This window comes from Dendrobates tinctorius, unplaced genomic scaffold (assembly GCF_039654945.1).
Source record: "Dendrobates tinctorius isolate UK_male_01 unplaced genomic scaffold, ASM3965494v1 ptg000203l, whole genome shotgun sequence".
Classification (NCBI taxonomy): Eukaryota; Metazoa; Chordata; class Amphibia; order Anura; family Dendrobatidae; genus Dendrobates; species Dendrobates tinctorius.
In genome coordinates, this window is record NW_027361870.1 from 16,830,148 (window position 1) to 16,846,085 (window position 15,938).

General features: G+C 46.3%; 1 protein-coding gene across 2 annotated transcripts in view; it reads left to right on the forward strand.

The window, feature by feature from the left end:
- The window catches only part of JAG1 (jagged canonical Notch ligand 1), a 51,352-nt gene extending 35,617 nt beyond the window's left edge, over positions 1-15,735 (forward strand). For both annotated transcript variants that reach the window (XM_073553830.1, XM_073553831.1), the window contains 6 exons: positions 2,762-2,875; positions 3,310-3,419; positions 10,337-10,576; positions 11,149-11,280; positions 11,426-11,573; positions 13,248-15,735. In XM_073553830.1, the coding sequence (XP_073409931.1) occupies positions 2,762-2,875; positions 3,310-3,419; positions 10,337-10,576; positions 11,149-11,280; positions 11,426-11,573; positions 13,248-13,702 (1,199 nt within the window). In that variant the 3' untranslated portion in view covers positions 13,703-15,735. The remainder of the gene's footprint in view (positions 1-2,761; positions 2,876-3,309; positions 3,420-10,336; positions 10,577-11,148; positions 11,281-11,425; positions 11,574-13,247) is intronic.
- Positions 15,736-15,938: the final 203 nt, after the last annotated feature.

Here is a 15,938-nt window from a genome sequence, read left to right on the forward strand (position 1 = left end):
TAATATCAGATTGGGCGGGGGGGATTCGACACCCCGCACTGGCGGCTGGATGTAAGCAGTAGCGGAGCTGCACCGCTCCATCAACTATTCACCAGCCACTGCCGAGAATTAGAGCTTGTAGTGTATGCAAAGAAAAAGGGAGCGCTCCCGGTGTGAGACCACCGTGTGATTGAGGAGGTGGTGGGATGAGGATCACTCACCTGGATACCTGGATTAGTTGTGCTGGGGACAATGCTGATAGTCGCATAGGACCAAATGATGAATTGCTGCTGCACTAGCTCCCTACAGGGCCGGGACACGACTGCCTTTTCCTCCCAACTTCGTCTGGAATTAGAGCTCCGCTTATACTCAAAGGCCAGGGTCGGACTTGTGAGAAACTTATACAAGTCTCGCATCTTAATACCCAGCACGGCCGCCGACACTCGGGACCGGAGTGCACAGCTCCATGTATTTTTATGCAGCCGCTCCCTCCGATCCCTAGTGCCGGCGGCAGTGCCGGGTATTGACTTGCGAGACTCGTCCAGCCAAATGGATAGGAGCGGATCTGTATTACTTGTCAACAGCCACTAAACTGTTAACGGAGCTGTCATGTTCAGCTCCACATTTGCTGACATTCAGCCGGAGCTAAGCACATCCGATCGGTGGTGGTGGTCTGGTATTGTGCACCACTGATTTGATATTGATGAGCTATCCTGTCATAGTAGTGAAATACCCCTTTAAAGGGGTTTGACAAGACCAGCAAAAAAAAGATTTGAGTGTATATTAAAAAAAAAAATTAATAGATTAGTTAAGGGATTCTTCGGTGAAAAGAAGTCATCTGACCACGGGAGAGGTGATAACTACCACACAGGTGGAGCTCTGATCACTTGGGCCCACACTGATTTGCAGAAGGGGACACATTGATCCTTGTAAGGATGGAGCAGCAGTGCCTTGCCCGAACACCACTACATTCATTCTCTTTTGGGGCTGCCAAAAAAAGCCAAATGTTGCGCCCGGTAATCATATAGACAATGGTTAAAGCATTGTAAGGCAGATAAAGTGCCCGTCCTGGTGATCGGTGTGGATTCCAGTGGTTAGATCCCACCGATCAACAAGTTATCACTTGTCCTGTGAATAGGTGATAACTTGACGAAACATGGCCGATACTGGAATAAAAAGTTTGCCAGACAAGTCCACACATCATTACAGGCAGCTTTTCAGATCGAAAATATAGTAATTTTCCCTAAGCCAAAAGGTTGACTTATTTTCCACTGTAATAAAATGTGGAGCCGGCTGACTTACAAAGACGTTGGACGAGCCGTCTACCTCCTCGCCATCATCATCATTTTTCCCTTAGAAGTCCAATCTCTTCCTCTGATGCACAAACACAAAAGTTCTTCCCTGCCTGCAAAGACCTGCACTAGGCACGCTGGCCGGAGCTTCTAATGAGCAGGCAGCGAGGGAGGGATGTCGCTATCTATACGCCAACTAGACCCCGGCTTGGCTGCCACCCAAATCTGAGCAAGCCTATTCATAACTGGGTGTGTGAAAGGTTCCCAGTTGTATTAGCACGTCCATGGCTTTCTACAAGGAATCTGGTGTGAAATCTACAGGGATAACATTTGTGACAGAATGCCATTTAAAAATCCAGGATGGATGGAAATTACATTCTGTGCCATCCCGAGGCAGAAGTACGGGGAGCTAAACCGCAATTCAACTCTTCCTTTTCCAAACAAAAAATAAAGTGTGGAAAGCATTAATGGACATAAAACTTATTACAGCCTGACCAGTGTCGGGGTTGGGAGGAGAGAGCAGGACATATTCTGAATGAAGTTGACCGGATCAGTGGTGGCCGGTTTTCATTTTTGGGGGGGCCAGACTCAGTTTTGATCAAAACAAGCAGCCATTTCTTGTAGAACTTCTTGGGTCAGAAAACAAAAAAGTAGTAAATAGCGTTTTATCAGATAAATGCCCACCACTCTGGTCTGTTTACTTAAACGCAGTGGTCAAGTGCCGTCCACTGCTGCAGCCAGTGATTGGCTGCAGCAGTCATGTAATACAGGTTTATTCATGTGTCACAGCAGCAGAGGATTTACTATCGTTAGACTCAATATTTTTTTTTTTCTAGAAACAGCGCCACTTTTGTATATAGGCCATGTCTGGTACTGCAGTCTATTCCTATTTAAGTCAATAAGATGCACCCTACCAGTTGGGCTGTTTCTGGGAAAATATTCAAATTTCTTTTTTTTTTCTTTTTTCTGAACCCAGACAAAGTTTTTGTTCTATCCATTGCTGGAAATCCTAATAACAGCTCCTGGAGATCCCAAGGCCCTAACATTTGCTTCCTTATACAGTGGTCCTTTGCATATTTTCCCCTCGCTCTGTACTGTTTCTTTTTTTATAGTTGTATGTAACTAGTGAGTTCTTACTTGCAGGCTGCAGTAATGGGCAGCACGCAGCCGCCATCATCACTATTACAGTCTCTACTATAATCGCTTAATAATTAATCTGTGTAGTTCCTGGAAGTTTTGGACAGAACATTTACCTTTGCCCTTAAACTCTTAACTACATCTTGAATTTCATCATGTTTTTCTTCCTTTTGCAGCCAGCGCTCTTAGTGTCTGTATACATTGTTCTGCTTTATTGCTGTTACAAAGGTTACGTGATGTAATTGGCAGTAAAACGGCCAAGTAACTCGGGGAGGATGTGTTAATTATGTTGCACAATGAGCTTCAGTGAGTTGAGGTCTCAGATTATTTATTTTTTTAAATTTTCTTTCTAGATATCAACGAGTGTCAGTCGTCTCCTTGCGCCTTTGGAGCTACCTGCATAGACGAGATCAACAGCTATCGTTGTATCTGTCCACCCGGCCGCAGCGGCCCAAAGTGTCAAGAAGGTACAAGCCATGTCCTGATCTGATGTGTATTATACTAAGATGGTATCTAGAGGACTGTTCACATAAAGCTTCTGGCGTCCAATAGACTTGTTCATTAGTGTTGTGGGTGGCAGTAATCTGTACTCGCTTGTTTGCATCTGTTCATGATATCCCTTTAAACCGCTTAGAATGGAAGCTATAACTGTAGCCTAGGGTGTAGTCAGACTGCCGTATAACACGGCCGCCGATCGCATAGCAATGCTTGGACTGGCCGGCGGCTCTGCTGACTGGAGAGTGATAGTATGTGTTTCTATGCAGCTGTCAGGAGAGCCGCTGGCCAGTCTGAGCGTTGCGATGTGATCATCCATGTTATACGGTCATCTGACTGTGACTTAATAGAGAGGATGATAGAGGGCCAACCACTTATTCTAAGCCAGACCCTCTTATCGCTGCAGTTATGGGCCGGCCTTGTATAATCGATGAACATGTTATGCCCGATGGTGCCAAGTGGAACGAAGACTGTAACACGTGCCAATGTCTGAATGGAAGGGTTTCCTGCTCGAAGGTAAGATGAGTGGTGACCGGCTGCTTACACTTCCCAGGGACGACAGAGAGCTGTTCACACAGACTAATAGCACAACGTGTTCTGCATTAGTCAGGACAAAAAAACTCTTTGAACAAAATCTGAACGTCTTGTCTTCGCCACGTACTGATACACCCACAATCACGGGCCGCACAGTTCATGCTGTACACACGGCCGGCTTTTTTGAAGATATGCTATGCTTCGTCTTCATGCACTCGATTCTTTATCCTTGGAGATGATGCGTTACGTTTGAGCTCAGATGTTTCCTCGCTTGACAGAACATAGACCTTGCATAAGCCCTTAGGTTTATCGTGTGTGCGCGCCATATTCTACATCACACACTTATTATAATATCTAAAGCGTAAAATCAATATATATTCTCCACTTTATAGACCTCTTTGTGAGTGACGGATCATGCTGCTGTAATAATATGGTACATGTGATGTCGGCAATGGATTGTCCTGATTATCAGATGTTGTGGATTGTTGGACTGCCCAAAAACTCATGCAAAAGAACCTTTAATGGAATTTGTAGTAAGTTTGGCCTGTACCCCACAAGCACCTAACCTGGTTATGTATGCGCATGTAGCACAGGGAGAGATGAACTCATTGGTTCCTTTTATCATTTCAACTCATTGCCTTAATCTGGAGAAATCTAAATTTTTAGCTGTAAGCAAATTGGGTGTTAAGTGCATTCCCCACCCACTGCACTTAACACCTCATTTGCTTACCACTAAAAACGTGGATTTTCTCGTTCGCCTTATTGGGGGACACAGAGACCATGGGTGTATGCTGCTGCCACTAGGAGGCTGACACTATGCACAAAAAAAGTTTGGCTCCTCCTCCGCAGTGTACACCCTACCGACCGGCAGGAAGTTCCTCAGTTTAGCTTAGTGTCAGTAGGAGGTGGACACGGGTCTTTCATTAGACCCATATCTACCTCGATGTGCGTCGTTCCTTTTCAGGTTCCAGGAGGGATACAGTGTGAAGAGTCACAACTGTACTCCCACAAAGAGGCTATGAGTACGGCGTGTACTGCCACCCCGTATCCTCTTAGTTCTCCGGGTGGACCACAGGCTGAGCACAGGTGTCGTGCCAGCGAAAACAGATGGTCCTTGCCCCCCGCCTCCCACCCACTCGCCCACCAGGGCCTGTCGGTTGGACGAGGCGCGAATATGTAGAAGATGAGCAGACAGCGTGGGATACAGAAGGTACCTTTATTGGAGCACCGGAACATAAAGCCACAAGATGACCCGGGAGCGGCGCCAAAGTAGCGCCGCAGATTCTCGCACTGCTCGCGCCGTCCGACGGTCGTCGCATCCCTTTTTGGCCCCGGCGGCGGTGCGGGCCTTCTTCACCCCACCGCCGGTATTCTTGTGAGGGTTGCGTCTGGGAGCAGGGCTATGGCGGCGTCTCCTTTAGGGACGGACGCGGCTGCGTCGCAATTCTTCCGCGCCGCCCTGTGCTGACAGGCGGCCGCCGTTTCAAATTTAGTCCCCGGCTTCAGTTTGGGCCTTTGCACCCGTCGCGGCCACGCCCCCCGTTCATTATCATAGGCCGGCTGCGCTCCCGCCCGTTCCTAAGCCCTCCCACCGCCTCTCTAGTCTTGTGGCTGGGAAGGGGGAGGAGGCGGTTCTTCCCTCTGGTGCAGGCGGCTAGCTCCGCCTTTCTTCTTACACAGAGACCGCGCTTTTTGATTCCTCACATCAGGCTGCCGCCATCTTTGCAGCCTGACAGCCGGAGACTACAGCAGATGCCATCTTTCGGGGACACCGGACTGTGAGTAGTTCTGCAACTGCAGACTGACACCCTACCCTGCCTTGCTGTCCCCCAACCCTCCAGCACTTCCGCAGATTTTTTTTTTTTTTTTTTTCCGCATGCTCCTCTTGCAATCGCAAATTCCCCTCTGCAGGGACTGCAGCAATCCCGTTCAGCAGGATGCCGTCCAGGAGCCATCTACTGCCCCACGTGAAATCGAACCCCCCATTCCTGGCTGGGCCTCGTCCCTTTCACAATCTGTGGCAGACCTCACCAGGGTGTCTCAGTCCCTAGTTGGCCGTTCTTGATAAGTTGCCCCTGGACACTTCTGCAGGGTCCAGCAGGTCGCAAGACGTTCCATCTGAGCCAGCTAGCAGATGCCGCGAAAGGCCCAGGCAGGATCCACGGCTGGAATCCTCTCCTGGTCTCTCATCGGCACCTAGTCCTTCCCAGCAGTCGCCCTCCCATGCCTCCTCACCCGAGTCAGGTGAAGCGTTCTCGGATATGTCCTCTGAAGGGATTTTAGAGCTGGATTCTGACCAGGACGCGGACATGAAGGTTACGGTACAGAACCTCATTGCTGCGATTAACCACACCTTCGAAATATCTGACTCCCCTGCGAAATCCTCAGATCAGGAGGTTTCGTTCAGACGGGCACAAACACCATCCAGGGTATTCGCCTTCCACTCTGAGTTTGGCAAGATCCTTGCCAGGGAAAGAAAAAATCCGTCCAGGCGTTTTCAAAGAGGGAAGCGTCTCGGCGTGCTGTATCCGTTGGCTAAAGAGCTCTCTGACAACTGGTCTGCTTCCCTGTCGGTGGACGCACCCGTGTCCAGACTTTCTAATAACACGGTTCTCCCGCTTTCAGGTGTAGCGTCACTAAAGGATTCTAATGATAGAATTATAGAATCCTTGGCAAAGTCAGCATTCGCGGCGGCTGCAGCGGCGCTATGTCCAGTCTTTGCCTCATCTTGGGTGGCAAAGGCCATAGCCACTTGGGCAGAGGATCTCCGTAAGGGCATCCTAGATAAGGCCCAACCAGAGCAATTGACCGATCTGGCCAACCAGATTTCCCATGCAGGGGATTATCTGCTTTCTGCTTCCTTGGATGCCGCGTCTCGCACTGTTCAGGCGTCAAGCAACGTTGTGGCAATCCGACGTACAATTTTGCTCAAGGCTTGGCAGGCGGACTTGTCTTCTAAAAAGTCTCTTACCAATCTGCCTATTCATGGAGCGCGTCTCTTTGGGTCCCAGCTGGACCAGATTATTAAGGACGCCACTGGAGGCACGAGTTCTCTCCTCCCTCAGTCCAAACCTCGCAGAACCCCGCCAAGGCGTCAGTTTCGGCCCTTTCGGGCTTACCGCCGCTTCAATACGGCAGAGAACTTCTCTAACCAACAAAGACCACAGGTACGCCAGGATAGAAAGACGGTGTCCTTCAGACCCACTCCCTCCTGGCGATCTCACTCCTCCCAGGGCAGACCCTCCAGATCTGGACGGTCCACGTCAGCATGACTGTCAACGAACTCCCGAGGGTCCCTCCCAATTGGGAGGTCGACTCCGTTTCTTCAGGGATACCTGGCTGGCCTCAGTAGAGGACGCTTGGGTCAGGGAGCTTGTATCTTCAGGGTACAAGATAGAGTTCATTTCTCGTCCATGGGAACGCTTCTTCGAGTCCCGTCCTCCAAAAGATCCAGCCTTAGTTCCGGGGTTCTTGCATCCATCGCCTCTCTCCTCAGTTCCGGGGTGATTGTGCCCATTCCCGAATCAGAATGTTTCACAGGGTTTTCTTCAAACCTGTTCGTGGTGCCGAACAAAGGCGGGACAGTTCGCCCCATCTTCGACCTCAAATTACTCAACAGGAGAGCCCGACTGCGTCATTTCCGAATGGAGTTTCTTCGGTTAATCGCTTCCATGGAGACGCAGCAGTTCATGTGTTCAATAGACATTCAAGATGCCTATCTACATGTTCCCATATTCTCCGGGCATCAGAAATTCCTGCGATTCGCCAGGAACATTATCAATTTTGTGCACTGCCGTTCGGTCTTGCCACCGCACCCAGAGCATTTACAGAGATCATGGCGGCGTTGATGGCCTGGTGGAGAATCAGAGGTCTCGTTCTTTTTCCGTACCTCGACGACATTCTGATCAAAGCTCCATCCTTTCGTCAAGCTCGCCAAAGTCTTACCTGACCAATTTCGGGTGGCTCATCAACGAAAACAAGTCTTGTCTTGTCCCGACACAACGTCTTGTGTTTCTGGGTCTATTGTTCGACACTCGTCGATCGAGGGTTTTTCTCCCTCAAGAAAAAATTGGCTCCCTGCAACGGGATGTACGATCGCGGCCGCTCATGAGAATTCCATCTCTCCGGACGACCATCAAAGTCCTGGGAAAGATGGTGGCGGCAACAGAGGCGGTCCCCTTTGCCCATTTTCACTCCAGACCTCTCCAACTCGCCATCCTATCCCGGTGGAACAGGTCTGTCCTTTCCCTGGATCGCCCATTTCGTCTTTCAAACCATGTCAAGCAGTCCCTCAATTGGTGGCTGACGTCTCCTCTCATCTCCCTAGGACGGTCATTCCTCCCCTTTCACTGGCAGATTGTGACAACGGATGCCACCCTCCTCGGCTGGGGGGGCAGTGTTCCGCAATCACACTGTTCAGGGTCGTTGGTCAACTCAGGAGTCAGCCCTGCCATTCAACGTCCTCGAGATACAAGCGATTTATCTGTCTCTCGTTCACTGGGAGAGACTTCTCAGGGGACTGCCTATCCGGATTCAGTCAGACAATGCCATGGTGGTGGCATATGTCACACGCCAGGGAGTCTCAGCCCTGGCAGAAATGTCCAAGATTCTTCATTGGGCGGAGGCTTCAGTCCCGGCAATATCCGCGGTACACATTCCCGGCGTGGACAAAGGCCGCCGATTTCTCAGCCGCGAGGATCTCGCGGCGGGAGAGTGGTCCCTACATCCGGAAGTATTTCTTCAACTTGCCGTCGTGGGGAACCCCGGACGTAGATCTGCTAGCTTCTCGCCTCAACAGAAAAGTTCCACAGTTTGTATCCAGGGCTCGAGATCCTCTCGCGGTGGGCGCCAATGCTCTGGCCATTCCTTGGTCACAGTTCGAGCTCCCCTACCGGTTTCCTCCCCTGCCTCTTCTTCCCAGGCGGCTGAAGAAAATCAAGGCGGAAGGAATTTCAGTCCTCCTCTTCGTCCCGAATTGGCCCAGTAGGGATTGGTTCGCGGACATCGCCAACCTTCTCGCGGACACCCTCTGGAAGCTTCCAGACTGAGCAGATCTGCTGTCTCAAGGTCCGATTTGCCACCCCAATTCTCGGCCGCTCAATTTAACGGCGTGGCTGTTGAGGCCGAGGTTTTGCAACCATCAGGATTTTCCGATCGAGTTATTCATACCATGATCTGAGCCAGGAAGCCATCTTCTTCCAAGATTTATTGCCGTTCTTGGAAGAACTATTTCACTTGGTGCGAGATCAATGACATTCCGCCCATGTGTTTTTTCGCTCCCTTCTGTCCTGGCATTCCTTCAAGCGGGGCTGGATGCAGGTCTTGCCCTCAGCTCTTTAAAGGGTCAAGTGTCGGCGCTGTCCACTTTATTTCGGAAGACGGCTCCCGTCCTCAGGTTAAAACCTTCCGTCAAGGTGTGGCTCACATGGTTCCTCCGTACCGAGCGCCCGTAGATCCATGGGATCTTAATCTGGTTCTCGAGGTTCTGCAAGGTCCTTCCTTTAAACCTCTCTGGGATGTTTCCCTTTCTCTCCTTTCGTGGAAAGTAGCCTTTCTGGCAGCCATCACCTCCATCCGGCGTGCGTCGGAATTGGCGGCCCTCTCTTGCCGCTCTCTTGGTATTCTACCAGGACAAGGTAGTTCTGCGGCCTCCGCCCTCTTTCCTTCCTAAGATTGTGTCCACTTTCCACCTGAATGAGGACATTGTTCTCCCGTCCTTTTGTCCGGGTCCAGCTCACCCTCGGGAGCGGTCCTTGAACAAGCTGGACTTGGTCAGGGCGATGAATGTCTACCTAACTAGGATGACTTCTTGCGGAAGACAGATTCTTTCTTCATCATTCCAGATGGGGCGCGGAAAGGTCACCCGGCCTCCAAAGCTACTATTGCTCGCTGGATCAGATCGGCAATTTTGGAGGCCTACCGGGTCAAACAACGAGTGGTCCCTCCGGGAATTAGAGCGCACTCTACCCGGGCAGTGGGTGCCTCCTAGGTGGTACGTCACAGAGCTTCCGCGCTGCAGCTTTACGAAGCCGCAACCTGGTCATCGGTTCACACGTTTGTAAAATTCTACAAGGTCCATACCTACGCTTCGGCAGATGCCAGCCTAGGTAGAAGGATCCTGCAGGCTGCGGTAGTGAGTCCGCTGGCCTGATGGAAGTTTGTTTTTCCCACCCCAGGGACTGCTTTGGGACGTCCCATGGTCTCTGTGTCCCCCAATAAGGCGAACGAGAAAACAGGATTTTTGGGTTGCTTACCGTAAAATCTGTTTCTCGGAGCCTTCATTGGGGGACACAGCACCCTCCCATGTTCTACAACTCTTGTTATTATGTTGGTTGGTTTGAGTTGTCTGTTCCGTTTTCAATCTATTCTGTTACTTCTCCTACTGCTTTCTCACTAACTGAGGAACTTCCTGCCGGTCGGTAGGGTGTACACTGCGGAGGAGGAGCCAACCTTTTTTTGTGCATAGTGTCAGCCTCCTAGTGGCAGCAGCATACACCCATGGTCTCTGTGTCCCCCAATGAAGACTCCGAGAAACAGATTTTACGGTAAGCAACCCAAAAATCCTGTTTTTCAAGATTCCAGCAATAACTGGACATTATAAAGGTACTATTGAGTTCATCTGTTACTGGGCTACATACTCTTCTAAACTGTTTAGTCTGGTCAAACTTGCTGACACTTTCCCTTTTTAAGTGTTTTGTTTCAAGCCTTGTGCGATTCCCTATTTATATTGCAGTACTGTATTGGAAATTAGGATTGTTTGACTTTCTGCATCAGATTAGGATAAAAAGAATTTCAGTCTCCATATAGAAGGGACCCATTATTTATTTTTTTTTTTTTTTTTTATTCATTATATATGATTTTTTTTCTTGCTGTACGTTAATGTTTGATTTAATTTGTAGGTATGGTGTGGCCCTCAGCGCTGTGATTTGCACAGTAAAGGTCATAGTGAGTGTCCCACTGGCCAAACTTGTGTCCCCATCAAAGACGACCACTGCTTTGTCCCTCCCTGTACTGGAGCCGGGGAATGTTGGCCCTCCGGTCAGCCGCCGGTGAAGACAAAATGTAACTCCAATGCCAGTTATCAGGACAGTAACTGTGTGAACATCACTTTCACCTTCAACAAGGAGCTGATGTCCCCGGTGAGTGAGGCCATCCTATATACTTGTATTCCCTTTTGGTAAAAAAAAAAATCTATAATGGTACTTTCCAGATGGTTAAAGGGGTATTCCTATCTCCAAGATCCTATCCCAATATGTAGTAGGTGTAATAATGTTAGTTATAAATGTATAGTTCTTCTGACTTGCTATGTCTCTTTCCTCATGTGCAAGGTCTTGCAAAAGCTTGGGTATCTATGGTTACGACCACTGGTAACTAGCTATTTGTCACTCTAGTTGTGACCATGGATACCTAAGCTACTGCAACGCCCTGCACATGAGAAAAGAGACCTGGCAAATCAGAATAACTATACTACATTTATAACTGGAAGTAGTTTGTAATAGCATTACAACTACTACTAATTTGGATTGGATCTTGGAGATGAGAATACCCCTTTAGGGAAAAGTCCACTGTCTGTATCCAATCACTTTACTATTTTGATCACTGTCGGTAATCATGTGATGAAACGTTGAGCTTTTACATATTGGTTATTAGACTTCCGTGCCACAAACTGTCCCTTTCTAATGTCACTAGCCTGTTGTGTTTGTGTTATCAGGGCCTCACTACAGAAAGCATTTGCAATGAACTGAGGAATCTTAACATCCTGAAGAATGCTTCAGCGAAATATTCAATCTACGTTACCTGCGAGCCATCTCCTTTGGCAAACAATGAGATCCACGTTGCTATAGTAAGACATATGGCGTTTTACACAACTGTGTGTGTGTGTGAGAGATATTACACGCTCCTGTAGTTTTTGCATAGATGCTTTTCTATATAATATAGGAAAAATAATCAACGATCCTTTTGTGACCGAATTCTGTGTTTTCTTCCAGTCTGCTGATGAAACAAGAAATGGAAGAAGCACCATCCAGAGTATCACGGAAAAGATCATCGACCTCGTAAGCAAAAGAGACGGAAACAACACATTTATCGCGTCGGTGGCAGAAGTCCGAGTGCAAACGCATACCAAAAACAGAACGGGTGAGAATATACCCATTACATTCCAGGCTTTACAGCGGTTACTTGTGTATCTAAGGTTATGGATGCCCCCAAACGGCTTAATCAGCTGGTTGAAGAAAGGCCAGTCCAAGCTGCTATCTCTCCATTTTTGACCTAGACATAAATCTGACATAAGAACAGGTCATTATCCAAAGTGATCCATTTGGTAGACTACAAAGTGAAATAACAAGAGGCAAAAGATGTGGTAATGCCATGATTTTACTGTAATTTGTAGGTAATGTCAGCTTTTCCCTAAGGGGAAAAAACAAAAATTGCAGTACCCATGGCTAATGTTTAAAAATTTGAAGTTGCCCATGAGTGTTAGCCGGGCATGCTCAGGTGCTAGCTGAGTGACTTCGGCGTGCTCGAATAATATGTTCCAGTCCCCATGGATGTGTCTTGTGGCTGTTACACAGCCGCAACACATGCAGAGATTGCCTAACATGCAGCCACGGGGACTGGAACATATTTTTCAAGCACGCCGAAGACACTCTGTTATCCGAACATGCTCGGATAACACCTTATCTGAGCACATTCACTCAACTATTAGTGATACCTCCATTTAGCCACGAATCCTAGTACTTGACTGCCATATATAGCCCAGCCATAGTGTAGGGTCACCTTACTAATCTGATTTATGTTGAAAATGGGCATCATTGTAGCTGGGCACACTTTAGTTATGTAGATATACTTGCCCTATAGAACATACTGATTGATGCTACAGCCTTTATTGACTTATAGCGTAGTGTTGAAACACTGAATCCCTTCGGTGTACTAGTTACTAGGACTTTCGGGGTATGTACATAAGGGGCATACGTGCATGGCTGCAGCAGCATTGTGCATCCTCATCCACATGCTGCTTTATATTTCCACAAAGGAAATTGTAATGTAACGTGCAACAAATCGGCAGCATTTCTACATCGGACACTGCAGTGTTGTGGGGGTTTTTTTTTTCCCCTGATGGGGATTTTCCACAGCTTTAAGGGTGCACATAATCCCATGTTGCCACAAATTTACAGGGTCTCGTCCTATTGGATGGTGTATTTTAAAGCAAGTCTGTCAGCACAAAACGACTGTTCAAACCAGGCACAAGTGCTCACTACACCTCCCCATTTCCTCGTTTTCCATCTATCTCCACCTTCTCTTCCTTGACTGACAGCTCTTGCTTTACAGGAGCCAGAGAAGTGCAGAAATAGTTGGAAACCAAGTAGGTGGGAAGATGCACTGACCGTTTTGGCTATGGTAATGGTGCGCTGAGCGCCTGTGCTTGGTTTGAACAATCATTTTGTGCTGACAGAATTCCTTTTTAGAAGGTCTGTTGGCACGGACTGACTGTTCAAACAAAGTACAGGTACATTGCACATCATGGTGAGGACAGTCCTTTATATACACCTTCCTACCTGCTTGGTTTCCATCTGTCTCTGCCGTTCTGTGTTCCTATGAAGCCAGAGCTGTCAAAGACTGTGTGGAGACTGAAGGAAAACAAGTAGGTGGGAAGGTGTATATAAATGGCCGCGCCGTGAAGCACTGGGCGCCTGTACTTGGTTTGAACAGCCATTCTGTGCTGAGAGTCCCTTTATTAATTTCTAGAAAACTGCAGTCCTCTCCTTTTTTGCGTGAAACAACATACTAACCCCCTCTTCATCCTCCCTCTAGACTTCCTTGTGCCTTTGCTGAGCTCCATTCTCACGGTGGCCTGGATTTGCTGCCTGATCACAGCCTTCTACTGGTGCATCTGGAAACGCAGGAAGCCAAGCGGCCAGAGTCACACGGCTGCCGACGACAACACCACCAACAATGTCCGAGAGCAACTGAACCAGATTAAGAACCCCATAGAAAAGCATGCATCCATCAGCGTTCCCATCAAAGACTACGAAAACAAAAAAATCAACGCCAAAATAAGGACACACAACTCCGAAGTAGAGGAAGACGACATGGATAAACACCAGCAGAAGAGCCGATACGTGAAGCAGCCAGCCTACACTCTGGTAGATAGAGATGAAAAGCCGCCTAATGGCACTCCCACAAAACAGCCAAACTGGACAAATAAACAGGACAACAGAGACTTGGAAACAGCACAAAGTCTAAATCGGATGGAGTATATTGTATAGCGGACAGAGGCGCTGCCATGCAGAGCTGGTGTCTGCTGTTAAGGGCTTGCGACTCTCTAGTTCTTAAACTGTTGTGTAATATTTGAGTCTAAGGCTATTATTTACTTAGAATCCCTATGTTAATTTAAGTTTTGACAAGCTGGCTTACACTGGCAAAGATAGTTGCTGTGGTTGGCTGGAATACCAAGTGCTGCATTTCACATCTATGCAAAACTAGTGAAAAGTGCCCTAATGTAAAATCAGCCGAAGCTGAAACATCCCAGGAGATCGTGCATTGCCTTTGCAGTTGGCTAGTTTTGTCTTTTTTTTTTTTTTTTAACACGCCACATTTTTGACTGGTGTCCACAATAATAGTCTTTAAGTTAATAGTTTTTTTTGTTTTTTTTATATTTATTGTATATCCTTTTATTTTTAATTTTGTATATTTTGGTTTTTATAGTAACGTACAACTAGTTCTGTATTTGAAAGTGCCTTTGTAGCTCAGAACCACAGCAGCTATCGAAATTTAAGTTTATTATTTATTTTTTTTATTGTGTTTTGTGTCGGGAATCTGGGAGGGCGGCGGGCGAGACTGTCAGCTGTTGCTGGTAAAATGAAGAATTGTCACGTAGAAGTTTTGTATAGACCTGTAAATATTTTTATTTTTTATTTTCCTTTTTTTTATTAATCACTGTGTATATTTGATTTATTAACTTAATAATCAAGAGCCTTAAATATCATTCCCTTTTTTTTTTTTTTTTTTAATTTATATGTACTTGTTTAGAGTTGAAGGTTTTTGATAGCTTTGTAAGCTTGTGGCTTCATTATTTTTTTTTTTTTTTTTTTCCCCCTTCCCAAATTTTTCTTGTTACATGTTAACTACGGTATATGCCAAAATTTAAGGTGTTCTAAAAATAGTTTTATTTTTTATGAATAGGAAGGGCGCACATGCCTCAATGCTGTTGTTGTGTTGTTTTTTTTTTTTTTTTTTTTTGTTTGTTTTTTCTTTTGTACATTTGTCAAATGTTAAATAACTTTATAAAGCATCACATAAGAGAAACGTTTTTTTGTAAGTTGAGAATTAAACCGTTTTCAGAGGTAGAGTTTAGGGAAAAGAAACTTTTGCTGCTTTTTGGCTTTGATATTAAAAATTAAAAAAAAAAAAGAAAAAACAAGGAAAAATGTGTGACTGGCAGATATTCTGCTAAAAGGCAGTGTGAGGAGCCATGTAGAGCTGTTCACATTTAAGAAAAAATAAAAAAATAAATAAAATCAAATTGTCTGAAGTTCCAAGCTCCACAATCTTGTATTTTTGTACATTTTTGATTTTCTTCCGTTTTCTTCCACCTTGAAATTGTAACTAAAGAACCACTTTGTAGATATTTTTTTAATTTTTATTTTGTAATCTGCTGATACTCCGGAGTATTCCATTAAGCTAGATTTTGAATACTTGAACAGTAGAAAACCAGTGATCGCTGTTGCTTTTCCACATAACATATTGCCTTCCATTCCAATAAGGCACATGGGTGTCTTTTTTTTTTTTTTTCTTTTTTTGTTTAAAGAGAACCCCTTGATGTCATGGCACACTAGGCACGCTGGCCAGGCAAAAACTGAAAAGGCAAAAACTTGACCCTGATGTCTAATGTCCATTTGTTCTTTGTCATATATTTTTTTTTCATTTCCTTATCTCCATGCAAAATAATTCCTTGTTTGACAGGTTAAATCTGTACTTTACCATCACCCCCTCCCCACCGAAAAAAAACAAACTTTTTGTTATCCCTATGCCATTTTGTTGCCTGTGTGTCCGGACCAAAAAACATTCCATACGTGGACCCCCTGTGTTACTAACGGGACGTGTAACTCCTTTACACTACAAACTTTGTATACATCTACACCAAAAGGTTAAACTCTGTAACCTGATCATTGGCCGCAGAGATCCAGAAGATTCCCTGTATTGTGATATTAGTGTTATATAAACCCTGCCTCTTTGATGTGTTGTTCAAGGCTACAAATTTTGGAAAGTAATATTTATTAAATTTTTTTTTGTATGAAAACCTGTGATATTGGAATTCATGTTTGTTCATTACACGGCTTGTTATCACCTGTCAATTATACTCCAATTATGTATTAAATGCACCAGCACCTACCACCTGCACACAACTGTGGCATCCATTGTGTGAGGCGCTACATGGATATTTACTACCAATTAGAACTCTAGATTATAATTTAGGCCGCTTTGATTTCTGGTCGGCTCTTT